General features: G+C 37.5%; 1 protein-coding gene across 2 annotated transcripts in view; it reads left to right on the top strand.

The window, feature by feature from the left end:
- The window catches only part of LOC118637285 (testis-specific gene 10 protein-like), a 34,006-nt gene extending 21,684 nt beyond the window's left edge, over nucleotides 1–12,322 (top strand). For both annotated transcript variants that reach the window (XM_036272627.1, XM_036272626.1), the window contains 5 exons: nucleotides 607–765; nucleotides 6,476–6,685; nucleotides 9,551–9,753; nucleotides 11,909–12,013; nucleotides 12,196–12,322. In XM_036272627.1, the coding sequence (XP_036128520.1) occupies nucleotides 607–765; nucleotides 6,476–6,685; nucleotides 9,551–9,753; nucleotides 11,909–12,013; nucleotides 12,196–12,322 (804 nt within the window). The remainder of the gene's footprint in view (nucleotides 1–606; nucleotides 766–6,475; nucleotides 6,686–9,550; nucleotides 9,754–11,908; nucleotides 12,014–12,195) is intronic.
- Nucleotides 12,323–13,431: the final 1,109 nt, after the last annotated feature.

Raw genomic sequence — 13,431 nt, 5'->3', positions numbered from 1 at the left:
CATAGATGTATATGTATGAATCGTGTTTATTGGCATAGGTTTGATTTTTAACTTCCGAGCCATTTCAGGCAAGTTATTAGAACAGTGAGCAAAAGTGGATCATGGAACAGTCCACGAAGGAGAAAGTTAAGGCTGGGGTACTGACTGAAAAGCAGGATTCACGCAGAAAATGCGCCAAGCCAAGAGAATTATCAGAAGTTGATGCTTAAGATATGCAAGCCGTCAGAAGCTCTTTGGCCAGTAAAGTCAGAAGGGAATAGACAGATACAAAAGGTCAGGCCAAGGCATAGGCTCAGAAACCAGGCCAGCAACTAGTCAGTAAGCAGATACATAGGAAAAGGAAGCAGTGAAGAATTTTGTTTGAACAAAAGCAAATATAAGAACCTATTCATCCGGGTCCTGGGAAGATCCTGCGAAGATCCTGCTCCCACTCCCTTTTGTTAATTACAGGACAACCAATTTTCTACCCCGAGAGTGTAGGTAGGGGGGATTCCTCGAGGTTATGATCTTCACGCAAGTAAATTCCCAGTGACTTGGCAAATCAAGTTTAATTATATGTTGAACATTTTACATCTGTTAAAGTAATACCTAAGATTTGCTTTTCAGGAATCTGAGAACCGGCAAATGGTAGACCAATTCCAAAAAGCCAATGAAGATGCTGAAAACTGGGTAAACAAGGCCTGGCAAGCAGAGGCAGATAACAATACCCTCCAATTAGAACTTATCACTAAAAAGGTAGATGCCCTCAGTAGAGAGGTTGAGCAGGTGAGTTTGGGAAAATATGCTTGTAGTACCTTGTGCATCATATTTAAGAGTTTTGTTTAATTTGTGGCTTTCCATAAATTAAATCTCTAAACAAACACTTAAATGACTTAAATATACTGTGACTTGTAGCCTGACAACTGTTCTTGCATCCACTCTGGTTCTCCTCTAATCTGTCACCTGCACTACAATGAGAATACTATTTAGCATGAATTAAAATTAGGAACTATTTCAAACATACCGAAAAAAGTGCAAAAAACCTCAAGTAATATAAAAGACATGCTTATATTCCCTCCCTCCCAGGCTTAAGGATATTATTAAACATATAATATTTTCCATATTTTTGTTTTGTGTTTCCTTGATTATAAGTGAAATTGAGGATCTTTCCATATTTCTCAGCCATTCAGGATTCCTCTTTTTTGAATTTTCTCGAACAAATTTTCTTAAACTCTCCTATTTTTCTACTGAGTTGTTTATCTTTTTCATATTGATTTAACAGAATTATCTATGCATTCTTGAGAATAATCCTTTGAAAGATATTAACAGTTATCTTCTTATCTGTGGCTTGTCTTTTCACTGTGCTTGCAATATTAACAGAAGTTGTAAATTCTTGTGCTGTTGGAATTAGTCAATTTTTTATTATTTGTCTTCTTTAAGAAATCCTTTACTATTTCAAGATCAGAAAAATATTTTCTTATTTTTTCACTTAAAAGTTCTTCTAAAAGTATGTGAAATTTTGCCCTTCATATTTAGATCTTTAATTTATGAGATTGATTTTGTATATAGTTTAAAATATACATGCAATTTTATATTGTTGTAGATGAATATCATTCTTTCTTCACTGAATTATATGTTTACTTTGTCATAAAAATAAGTTCCCATACATTCTGCTCCACTGGTCAATTTATCTATCCGCTTGCCAGCAATATACTCTTGGAGCTTCTATTGTTTAAAAAATTTTTTTTCTTTACTAATTTTTAGAGAGAGAGGAAGGAAGATAGAGAGAGCAATAGAAACATCGATGAGAGAGAACATCGATTGGCTGCCTCCTGCATGCCTCCCACTGGGGATTGAGCCCACAAACTGGGCATGTGCCCTGACCGGGAATTGAACTGGCGACCTCTTGGTGCATGGGTTGATGCTCAACGGCAGAGCCACATGCCACACTGGCCAGACATGATTTTGTTAAGTCTTGATATCTGGTGGGATTTATGTTCCCCCAAATTATTTTGACTATACTTTGCTCTTATTAAACTCACAAGTGAGTTTTAGAATAAATTGGTCGCATTCCATGATTGAACATATTTCTTCTTTTATATTCATTTAAGATTGGAAATTCTTCTCTAAATATTCTGTATCCCACAAGTTTTGGGGTAATCCTGTTATTGGCACTCAGTTTTAAATATCACCAAATTCAATTATGATTTATTTTTGATCCCTAAAGTTATTTTTAAAATTTTCAGTGTATAGGGGACTTGAGGTTATTTTTCTAGTTTTTATTTTTAATTTTATTGTATATTAAGATCAGATAAAATAGCTTATATGATACTAATTCTTTGGTATCTATGAACACTTACTTGGTGGCAGGGTACACAATATTAGATAATAGTCCAAATGAGCTTGAAAATCACATGTATTCACTTATTGTTGGTTGTGTGTGTATGTGTGTGTGATTATGCTTGTTAATAGTGTCATTCAATTTTTATAAATCCTTACTAAGTTTGTATTTTTCATCTTTTAGTTACTGGAAGTAATGTGTTAAGATCCTCCTTTATAATTGTGGATTTATTTTTCTCTGAATGATTTTCTCAGGTTTTGCTTTATTTTTGAGACTATCATTAGTTTCATACCAGTTCAGTATTTTATATATCTCCAATAAAAATATTCTATTTTTGTGTAATGACTCACTTGAATAATTAACACTTTTTACTTAGAAGTGTATTCTGTATATTAATATAGCTATCTAGTTTGTTTATTGTCTGTGAACTACTGGTATATCTAATTTCTAATAAATTCTATTGAAGTATAATTTACACGAAATAGAAAGCACTCATTTTAAGAGTGTGATCTGATGAGTTTTGACAAATGAACACAGTTGCACAATCATCACTACAATGAAGTTATAGGGTATTCTATCACCTCCCTAATTCCCTCAGACCCTTTTGCAATCAATCCAAACCAGCCCCTAGGAAACTACCGATTTACTTTCTTTCACTATGGATTAGATTTGCTTTGCCTAAAATTTTATATAAATGGAATCACACAGTAGGTACTCATTGTGTCTTGGCTTCTTTTACTCAGCAGAATGATTTTTAAATTCATTCATTAGTTCATATTGTCACTATCCCATTGTCTAGCTATATCACAGTTTGTTTATTCATCTGTTGATGGACAGTTTGTGTAGAGCTGCCATCACAAAACACCACAGATTGGTGGCTTAAACAATAGAGATTTATTTTCTCACAGTTCTGGAGGCTGAAGTCCAAGGTCAAGGTGCCACAGGTTTGCTTTCTTCTGAGGCCTCTTTGAGGCCTCTCGTCTTGGTCCGCAGTTGGATGTCTTACCACTGTGTCCTCACACACTCCTCTGGACACGTGCATCCCTCTGTCTCTTGCTTTTCTTATAAGGACACCAGTTATATTGGATTAGGGTCTCTCCTTATGACCCCATTTAAACCTAATTACTTCCTTAAAGGTCCTATCTCTAAATACAGTCATACTTGGGGTTAGGCTTCAACATATGAATTTCGAGGAGACACAAATGAGTTTATAACAGGTTTTTTCTATTTTTGGCCATTATGAATAAAACCGCTGTGAACATTGCATGTAAGTTCTTGTGTGTACATAAGTTTTCACTTTTCTCGGGTAAATAACTAGGAGTGGAATTGCCAGATCATATGGCAGTTGTTCTCAACTTTGTAAGAAAGCGACAAACTGTTCTCCAAACTGGTTGTGCCACTTTCCAGTCCCATTTGCATTGCATGAGAGTTCCAGCTGCTCCTCGTCTTTCCCACACACGGTGTTGTTAATAGATGTATACGGTTGTTGTGTTGCACGTTCAGTCTGCATTTCCTTCATGACTAATGATGTTGAGCAGCTTTCCACGTTCTGTGATCATACATATGACCACTAATACATCCTCTTTTGTGAAGTATCCGAATCTGTTGCCCACATTTTTGTTAAAGTTCTTATTAATAAGTTGTAAGGAATTTTTTGATTAATTTAGATGTTCCTTTGTAAGACATGTGTATATTTGAATACTTTCTTCCAGGCATTAGCTTATCTTTTTATTTTCTTAATGAAGTTCTTTTAAGAGTACTAGTTTGAAATTTTTGATAAAGTCTAGTTTATCAGTTTTCTTTTATACTTTGTATTTCTTTGTCCTATCTAATAAATCTTTGCATACAACAAGGTGCATAGACTTTCTTTATTTCTTCTAGAAATATTATACTTATTATATTTATATCTATGATACATTTTGAATTAACATTTGGATGTTAAGATAATCAAGGTTCATTTTTTAAAATTTATTTTTCAATTGCACTTGACATACACTATTATATTTTTTCAGATGTATAACACAGTGCAGTGATTAGACATTTATATACCTGACAAAGGGATCACCACAAGTCTACTACCCATCTGACATCATACATAGTTATTACAGTATTATTGACTATATTTCCTATGCTGTACTTTACATCCCTGGGACTATTTTTATAACTGACCATTTGTACTTCTTAACCCCTTCACCTTTTTCACCCATTCCACCAATGCCCTTCCCATCTGCATCTGACAACAGTCAACTTGTTCTCTGTATCTATGAGTTTGTTTGTTTATTTTTTCACATATAAGTGAAATCCTATGGTATTTGTCTTTCTCTGTATGACATTTCATTTAGCATGGTGCCCTCTAGGTCCATCCATGCTGTTGCAAATTGCAAGATTTAATTTTTTAATGGCTGAATAATGTTCCATTGCATATATGTATGGCATCCTCTTTATTTATCTATTGATAGATACTTAGGCTGTTTCATAACTTGACTACTGTACATAATACTTCAATAAACATAGGGACACAAATCTTTTCATATTAATATTTTGGATTTCTTCAGATGAATACCCAGAAGTGGGTTTGCTGGGTCATATGGTAGTTCTAGTTTTAATTTTCTGAGGAATATCCACACTGTTGTTTTCTATAGTGGCTGTGCCAATTTATAATCCCACCCATAGGGCACATCCTCGCCAACACTTGTTGCTTGTTGATGTATTGGTAATAGTCATTCTGGCAGGTGTGAGGTGATATCTCATTGCGGTTTTCATTTGCATCTCTCTGATGATTAGTGACATTGAGCGTTTTTTCATAATTCTCTTGGTCCTCTTTGGAGAAGTGTCTATTCAGGTCCTTTACCACCCCCCCCCCCTTTTTTTTAAACCTTACCCAAGGATATTTTTCCATTTATTTTTAGACAGAGTGGGAGGGAGAAAGAGAGAGAAAGAGTGAGAGAGAAACATCAATGTGAAAGAGAGACATTGACTGGTTGCCTCCCAAACAACCCCGACTAAGGGGCTGAGGACCCAACTACAAACTGAAGCATGTGCCCTTGACCAGAATTGAACCCGAGACTCTTGGGTCTGTAGGCAGATGCTCTAACTGCTCTTTCTCTTTTTTTTTCCCCTAGTTACACACACCAGCTTCTGTCTGCCTCTCTGCCCGGTGTTCTACCAGGGGGTAGAGGCTCTCTCAGAGTCACTGCTACTTGTACTGTTCAGCTCCCACAGCTGGGGAGCTCTGCAGGACTGGAGATTTGCCTCGGCACCTCCCCCAATCCCAAATCAGAGTGATTACCCCTGGTGCAGCAACAAGGAGATCCCTCTTTGCCAGAGATGCTGCATTTGAGCCTCCAGGGTGGGCCAACCTCCACTGCTTCCCACTGCTGGGTACTACATGGGTTCCTCTTCCCTTCTCTGTTTTTCTAAGTCCCCTGTGTGGGACTTAGACCCAGCATTCCCAGGGGGTGGGGGCTCCACCACCACAGTATCACCCTGGCTTCCCAGCTGTGTCCTAGAGTTCCCAGCTGAGCACCTGGGCAAGGGGACTCACCCTCTCGGCATCTCCTGTCTGTTCTCTGCTTCCCTGTTCACAATATTTCAGATCAGCTTCACTTCAACTGGTTTTCCATGCCAGCTGCCCTGCAGTTCAGCCACAAATTCATCTGGTGTTGGGAGCAAGCAGTGGGAGGTTCCGTTTATTCTGCCGCCTGATGTTATTGAAATACCGGCTTTACTGTGGTGGTCTGGAGCGGAACCTGTGGTACCCACCTGGTGTGCTTGGAGGAGTAGGATTTCCCAGGAACCAGTGGCTTTCCCATGCTGGGCGCCTCACCACCTGGCTCCCCGTATTCTCTGTGTTCCTGAGGATCCCACGCACCAGCTCCCTGAACCGGGTCCGGAGCCCACTGCAGCTCCCAGACTGAGATTTTTAAGTGTGAAGTTTTCCAAAGATGACCAATTGACCCACCTTAATCATATATTTTTATGTAGAGAAATCTGAAACCGGAATTTATGTATCCCAGAGTGTTTTGTACATATATTACTACCTATACCATCTAAAGTGCCTTATAATGTAAGTGTGCTGTCATTGAAATTTTGCCCCATTTTGTGTTCCATGTTGTTGTTTTTTCCAAGTTAAAAAATTATTATTATTATTTGCAGCACTTAAATGCCGAAAGGTCTTACAAGTCCCTGATTTCTACCTTACATAAATCTCTTGTGAAGATGGAAGAGGAGCTCCAGAAGCTTCAGTTTGAAAAGGTGTCTGCCCTTGCAGACTTGTCTTCCACAAGGGAACTTTGTATGAAACTTGACTCAAGCAAAGAAGTTCTTAATAGACAGCTGGTTGCTAAAGATGAAGAGATTGAAATGGTATGTAATGTGTTAAATTTTTTTCTTTATTGATTTTAGAGAGAGGGGAAGAGAGAGATGGAAACATCGATGAGAGAGAACATCAATTAGCTGCCTCCTGCTTGCCCCCCATGGGGGACCAGGCCCACAACCTGGGCATGTGTCCTGACCGGGAATTGAACTGGCGACCTCTTGGTGCATGGGTCGATGCTCAACTGCTGAGCCACACTGGCTGGGCATGTAATGCATTAAATTTTAAAAATAATATTTCTATTACTATAAAATTATAAGTTTAGAAAAGCAAGCTAAGAACCAGGAGGTTGAGGTTTATCCAGCTAAATTATGACTTTAATGACATTCTTTGAAGCTACATTTATCTACTAATTGGATTTTAAACTGTGATTCAGTTGATTATATCTACGAGTGTCTGACATTGTGCTTGCCACAGTAAATATAACGTTCAAAAGATACAGACCCCGCCCTCAAGGACCCTTCAGTACTGACATACAGTAATTTTGGATGAATGTTTTACTAATGAGAAGTACTCGAGGCTTCAGAGAGGCAGTGTCTATTCAGCCTGTGGGTGTCAAGGGGTTCAGAAAGAAGTACTAAGCACGGAAGAGAAGAGGCATTTCATGCAGAGGAAACAACAGCTTAGGGAATGCAGGGAGGCAAAAATGAATTCTTGAGTGAAGAGTAATTTTCAATGGCCAGGGTAGCGTGCATGGGTGAAAACGGCTGAAGATGTATCTGGAGAGAGAGACGGAGCCCAGAGCCTAAAGGGTTATGCATACAAGTTACATAGAGAATATAATTGAAGTATTAACAAATTTTGGTCAAATTTCTGTCATCCTTTTGAAATTTTAGTTTTGTTAGTTTACTGTTTGTTAGGAGGATATGTTGCATTTAAGAACACGTATCTAGCTGGTTTCTGTAAGAAGGCACTGTTAATATTTCATTAATGTATGTGCCAGTATTGCCAGACTCATTCTTTTTTTTTTTTTTTAATTTTTTAATTTTTTGGTACATGCCCCTAGTGGGACCCGAACCCGGGACTTTGTGGTCCGCAGGCCAATGCTCCAACCACTGAGCCAAACCACCAGGGCGCCAGACTCATTCTCAAATTATTTTTTATTTCAGCAAAAACATTCTTTTTCAGCAAGAATATTTTAATGATAAAAGTAACTCATAAATAGATACTCACTGTAAACATTAAAATACCATGGCCTTAATTTTCTTCTTTAAAAACACTTTTTACTTGGTGTTTTCAAATGGCAGAAGTAATGCAGGTTGTAATAACTGAAACACTTGTTATGTTTTAGTTTTTCTTTCCTTTAAAAAAAAATTTTTTTTTGCTTTATTGATTTTAGAGAGAGAGGAATTGAGGGAGGGAGAGATAGAAACACTGATGAAAGAGAACATCGATTGGTGCCTCCTGCATTCCCCCACTGTGGATTGGGCCCACAATCTGGGCGTGTGTCCTGACGAGGAATTGAACCGGTGACCTCTTGGTGCATGGGTCAATGCTCAACCACTGAGCCACACCAGCTGGGCTGTCTGGAGACATTTTTGATTGTCACTACTGAGGATGGGGGATGCTACTGGTCTCTAGTGAGTAATTATCGAAACCAAAGGGTCAGTATTGTCAAGGTTAAGAAACCCTGGACTAGAAATAGCATCTTGTTTTAATTTATATTTCTTTGATTATTCATAGAGGTAAATTTACCCTACGTTTACTAATTAGTTGTATATCGCAAATTTTCTGTTCATATTTCTGTTCATCAATTTCTATGATTTCCTTATATTAGTAAGATATTAACTATTTTATTTACTAAGTTTATTTTCTTCCAGTTGTTTTCTCATAAATTTTAAGTTTATATTGACTATCAATATGTTTTTGGATTGTCAGACATCATTTTTCGATTGTAGCTAGTCTAGGAAGTTCTTCCCCTATTTGCGTACCTCTCCTCCAATAATTTCATATTTATTAAATTCTTTCTTCGTAGAGTTTTATCTTTTCACATTTTACTTTTTAAGTGTATATATAATTTGCTATAATTTGTATTATGAGATAATTTCAGGAGTAATCTTTTAAATAAATAGTAATGTCTGGTTTACTTCCCTTTGAAGAAAAGTTTAACTTACACAATGTATTCCAGGTTCAAGATAACCTTCAAAAAACAAAGCTTTCCAAGGGTTCATGCAAGAGAGGGAATGTATAATGACTACTTATCTTCCTCAACAATGGTGTGCAGTGACATTCCACAAGGTGTTAAGTGTTTGTAAGGAGCCTAACTCATTGCAAAGCTGTAGTCACAGTATTACTATGTTAGTCTTGCAGGAATATAAATAATGGAAATGGAAATTGCAGTTTGGGATTAATAACTCATTATTTATGAATGACTTTTCTGATGTGATCAGAGAGTTGGGGAGAGTGATACTGTGTGTGTGTGTGTGTATTTGGTAAGAAGGAGGATAATATTTCTAATTAAGAAATTAAAAGAAATTGTTAGTTTATAACATAATACAGAACTTTTTTTTTTTTTTTTTTTTAATCCTCACCCGAGGACATTTTTCCACCTTTTGTTCAGGTAGAGTGGGAGGGAGAGAGAGGAACAGAGAGAGAGAGAGAGAAACATCGATGTGAAAGGGACACATCTAGTGGCTGCCACCCGCACGACTGACCAGAGCCGGGGACAAACTGCAACCGAGGTACGCGCCCTTAGTGGGAACTGAACCCGGGTCTCTCAGGACCGCAGGCCGACGCTCTAACCGCTGAGCCAAACCGGCCAGGGCTTTAATACAGAACTTTTATGAGTCTCTGATGATCTATCAGTTAAGTGAATGAATGGGAATAAGTAGACATATCTTCCTGTTATCGTACAGATGGAGAGTGAGTTAGATTATGCTCGTTCTGAGATAGAACTCCTCAGGAGTCAAATGACAAACGAGAGAATCTCCATGAAGAATCTAGAAGCCTTGCTGGTGGTCAATCGGGACAAAGAACATCAGTCTCAGATAGCGCTGCAAGAAAAAGAATCTGAAATCCAGCTTCTTAAAGAACACCTTTGCTTGGCAGAAAATAAAATGTGAGTTGGTTAGCGATATAATAACAAAGTCATATTTCTTAAGTCTTTGGTAATTTATAGGTTAATAGAATTTTAAAGCTGGCATTTATGCAATTTAAGCATCCATAATTTTCTATTAAGTAAACTGAGGACCAGAAATATTGTGATTTGCCTAAGATTAGGACTTATTTATGCTATATGTTTATCTAAATTGATCTAAATTTAAGTTTAATCATCTCTGTTGATTATTTCCAATGGAGCTTTGGCTATAATAGGATGTCTGATCTAAAAATATTGCATTTAGGAAGTATTATAACCAGATTAGAAACAAAAACACTTTTGAAACAAGTTTTTTATTTATGGACCCACCTGATAATTGCTGCCTGGCCTTTCCATTTGTCACACACTATTTCCTTATGTACCTATAAATGTACATACTAAGTACCTAGAAGAATTCCCACATTCACAAAATATTGAAGACTTCCCTTAGAGCATTGATTTTGGCTTTTTATCTATCTATCTATCTATCTATTTATTTTTCTTTTTATTGAATTTATTGGATTGACATTGGTTAACAAAATTATGCAGGTTTCAGGTACACTATTCTACAACACATCATCTGTACTCTGTATTGTGTGTTCACCATCTCAAATGAAGTCTCTGTCCATCACCATTTATCCCCCTTATACCCTCTTCCACCTCCCCCGCTGACCACACTGTGTCCATGAGGGCTTTTAGAAGTTCTTGTAGAATCCCTAGCACCATAAGCAGCTTATTGCATGACCCTGGCTGGAAGGCTGGGTGGAAATGCCTGCCTGGATAGTGCATATTCTGTTATTAAACTTGGTCACCTCTCACAAAAAACTGGTGGGGACCCTTAGCCTCTGTTCTTCTCTGTCTCATCTGTAACACTTTCCATCCAGCCTCAAATCTGTCCTCCTGTCTGAGCTTAGGACCTGGGGAAGGATAGGAATCATGATCTTAGGAATCTGAGACTAAGCAAAGTCTGCAAAGCCAAAGCTGATTTCCTTCAGAAACTTTCCAGGTTATGGCAACTCTCACTGAGCCCTTCTTTTTAGTCACTGTAGCTGGGCTGTTGTGATACCTTCAACAGGTTCTGCCAGATTATGTTTTCAAGCTGGTAGGTGGAAATCTGCCTTAATGAAGTATGCCAAAACTCCCACCTTAAAGGGTATGTTCTGTTTTTGATTTGCTGATAAGTACTGCCGTTTAGAACTGGTAAACATGATCACCTTTTGTGTTCTTAGTCTCTAAGTTTACATTTCAGCAGTCTGCAATGCAGTCCTGAAAGCAAGCGAAGAGGACAGACTGTTCTGTACAAGCAGCATTAATCTCCATCATTATCTTCTTTATGATAGTGTGCCTTGCTACAGGGATTTTGTGGTATTGTTTAGCCCTAAAGAAAATCCTGTTAAATCAGAGAGTGTACAGGTATATATAAATATTTTTTATAAATGTTAGCTGATTTTATTTATTTATTTATTAATTTATTCATTTATTTTAGAGAGAGAGGAAGGGGGAGAGAGAGAGAGAGAGAGAGAAACATTGATGTGAGAGAGAAACATCAATTGGCTGCCTCCTGCACATCTCCTACTGGGGATCAAGCCCAAAACTGGGACATGTACCCTGACTGGGAATTGAACCCAGACCTCTCAGTTCATGGGACAACACTCAATCCACTAAGCCATACCAGCTGGGCTAGGTATATCAAATTTAATTATAAGTATACATAAAGCACTTGGTTGATTTCATATATATAACAGACCATACTAGTCATGGTGCTAGCGAATTCCAGTTTTGATTATTTGGTTGTACTATTACTTCGCATACACTACTTCAAAGTACTTTTATAAAAACAATTGCAGTGAATATATAATATAGATAGATAATAGATAATATTACTCCGTGTAACCACAGGGAAACTGACACAGAGAAGGTTTAACTGATTGAATATGACTGGCCCAGCTTAAGCTTTGCAAGTAGGCTACTTTGTACATTTACGACATCTAAGATTGGCAGCTACATCCATAAAAATCACAATTGGACTTGGATCCAGCAGAGAAAATATTGCCAACATGGTTCTTGTACCCTAGGAGTCCTAGACATATTATATTTTAAGTGTAATCAACTGTCACTCCTCTATTCGTTCACACAGGGCGATCCAGAGTAGAGACGTGGCCCAGTTCAGGAATGTTGTAACACAGCTGGAAGCTGATTTAGACATTACCAAAAGGCAGCTAGGGACAGAGCGCTTTGAATGGTACGTTGATCTCTATGCAATATTTCACCTGGGAAGCACTATTTCTCAGGAAACAACAGATTTTGGTTATTCCATGATGGTTAGGTTTTAAAGTATGCACTGAACTTCCGTTTTACCACAGTATTAATAACGTCACTGGATATAATGCTGAAACACTTCTATTTTAAACTTTCTTGCTTTAGGGAGAGGGCTGTGCAAGAACTTCGCCGCCAGAATTACTCAAGTAGTGCTTATCATTTGAGCTCCGCACTAAAGCCAAGTACAAAATGTCATTCACCAGAACGTGCTCACCATCGATCTCCTGACTGAGGCCTAGACCGACCACTAGAAGAGCGAGTGGTTTAAGGATCCATTCTGTGGGGGCCATATATCAATATATACAGTGAATATTTGAGGGTGTAAGGCAACTCAATAACAGTCTATTGTTAATAATACTATTTAAACATGATTAGTTATGTTCAAATAAAAATAAAGTATTTTGATAACTAGTTTTATATAAATATTCTAAAGTGAAAGATCTGTTTTATGTGTTTACAGAAATTATATTTTCAAATATGATTTTCTATTTATTTCTATATTAATTTTTATTTCATTTTATTAAAATCAAAACCACAAATTAAATTATGAACTCCAATTAATAAACTATTGGTTGTTTATTTATTTATTTTTGTTAGTTCATGTCTTTTATGAACCCATATACAATCACTTGTCTTCTGGTTTGTTGAAGCAACAGGTCAGACAACAACATTTGCCACAATAATGTCTGTCAAAGTGTCTGGCCATAATAACTCCAGCACCACATTCATCTGAAGGGCACTCCTGATGACTTACTCAACATCAGCATAGCTACTCATTTGCTCAATCCCAGAATACCTCAGAAGTGCTTCAAAATCTCTCACCTATGTAACTACAATAAGCAGGATCTTATTATTATTATTATTATTGATATTTCGTTCAGATGGAGTGGGGGAGGGAGAGAGAGAGAGAGAGAGAGAGAGAGAGAGAGAGAGAAACATCGATGTGAAAGGGACGCATGGAGTGGTTGCCACCCTCACGACCCAACCAGGGCCGGGGACAAACTGCAACCGAGGTACGTGCGTCTCTCTGGACTGCAGGCCAATGCTCTAACCGCTGAGCAAAACCGGCCAGGGCAAGCAGGATCTTATTTTTAAAGGTTCAGGATCTGTTTGCAACTCTTCCTTCCTATTCCCATATACTGCCTTAAGGCCCAAGTCTTGCAGGCATATAGTTAAATATTGTGTTCATAAATTACTTGGATTAATTTTTTTCTTTCTCTGTATGTATTGTATGTATACATTTGAAATAACATTAGATTTGTTTCAATTTGCTTTCAATTTTCTCTCTCTTTTTCCTTGATTTAATATAATTTTTGAATTTGTAGATTAATATGCTTTCAA

This window comes from Molossus molossus, unplaced genomic scaffold, assembly GCF_014108415.1.
Source record: "Molossus molossus isolate mMolMol1 unplaced genomic scaffold, mMolMol1.p scaffold_m16_p_20, whole genome shotgun sequence".
Classification (NCBI taxonomy): domain Eukaryota; kingdom Metazoa; phylum Chordata; class Mammalia; order Chiroptera; family Molossidae; genus Molossus; species Molossus molossus.
This window is presented reverse-complemented; position numbering and strand designations above follow the sequence as displayed.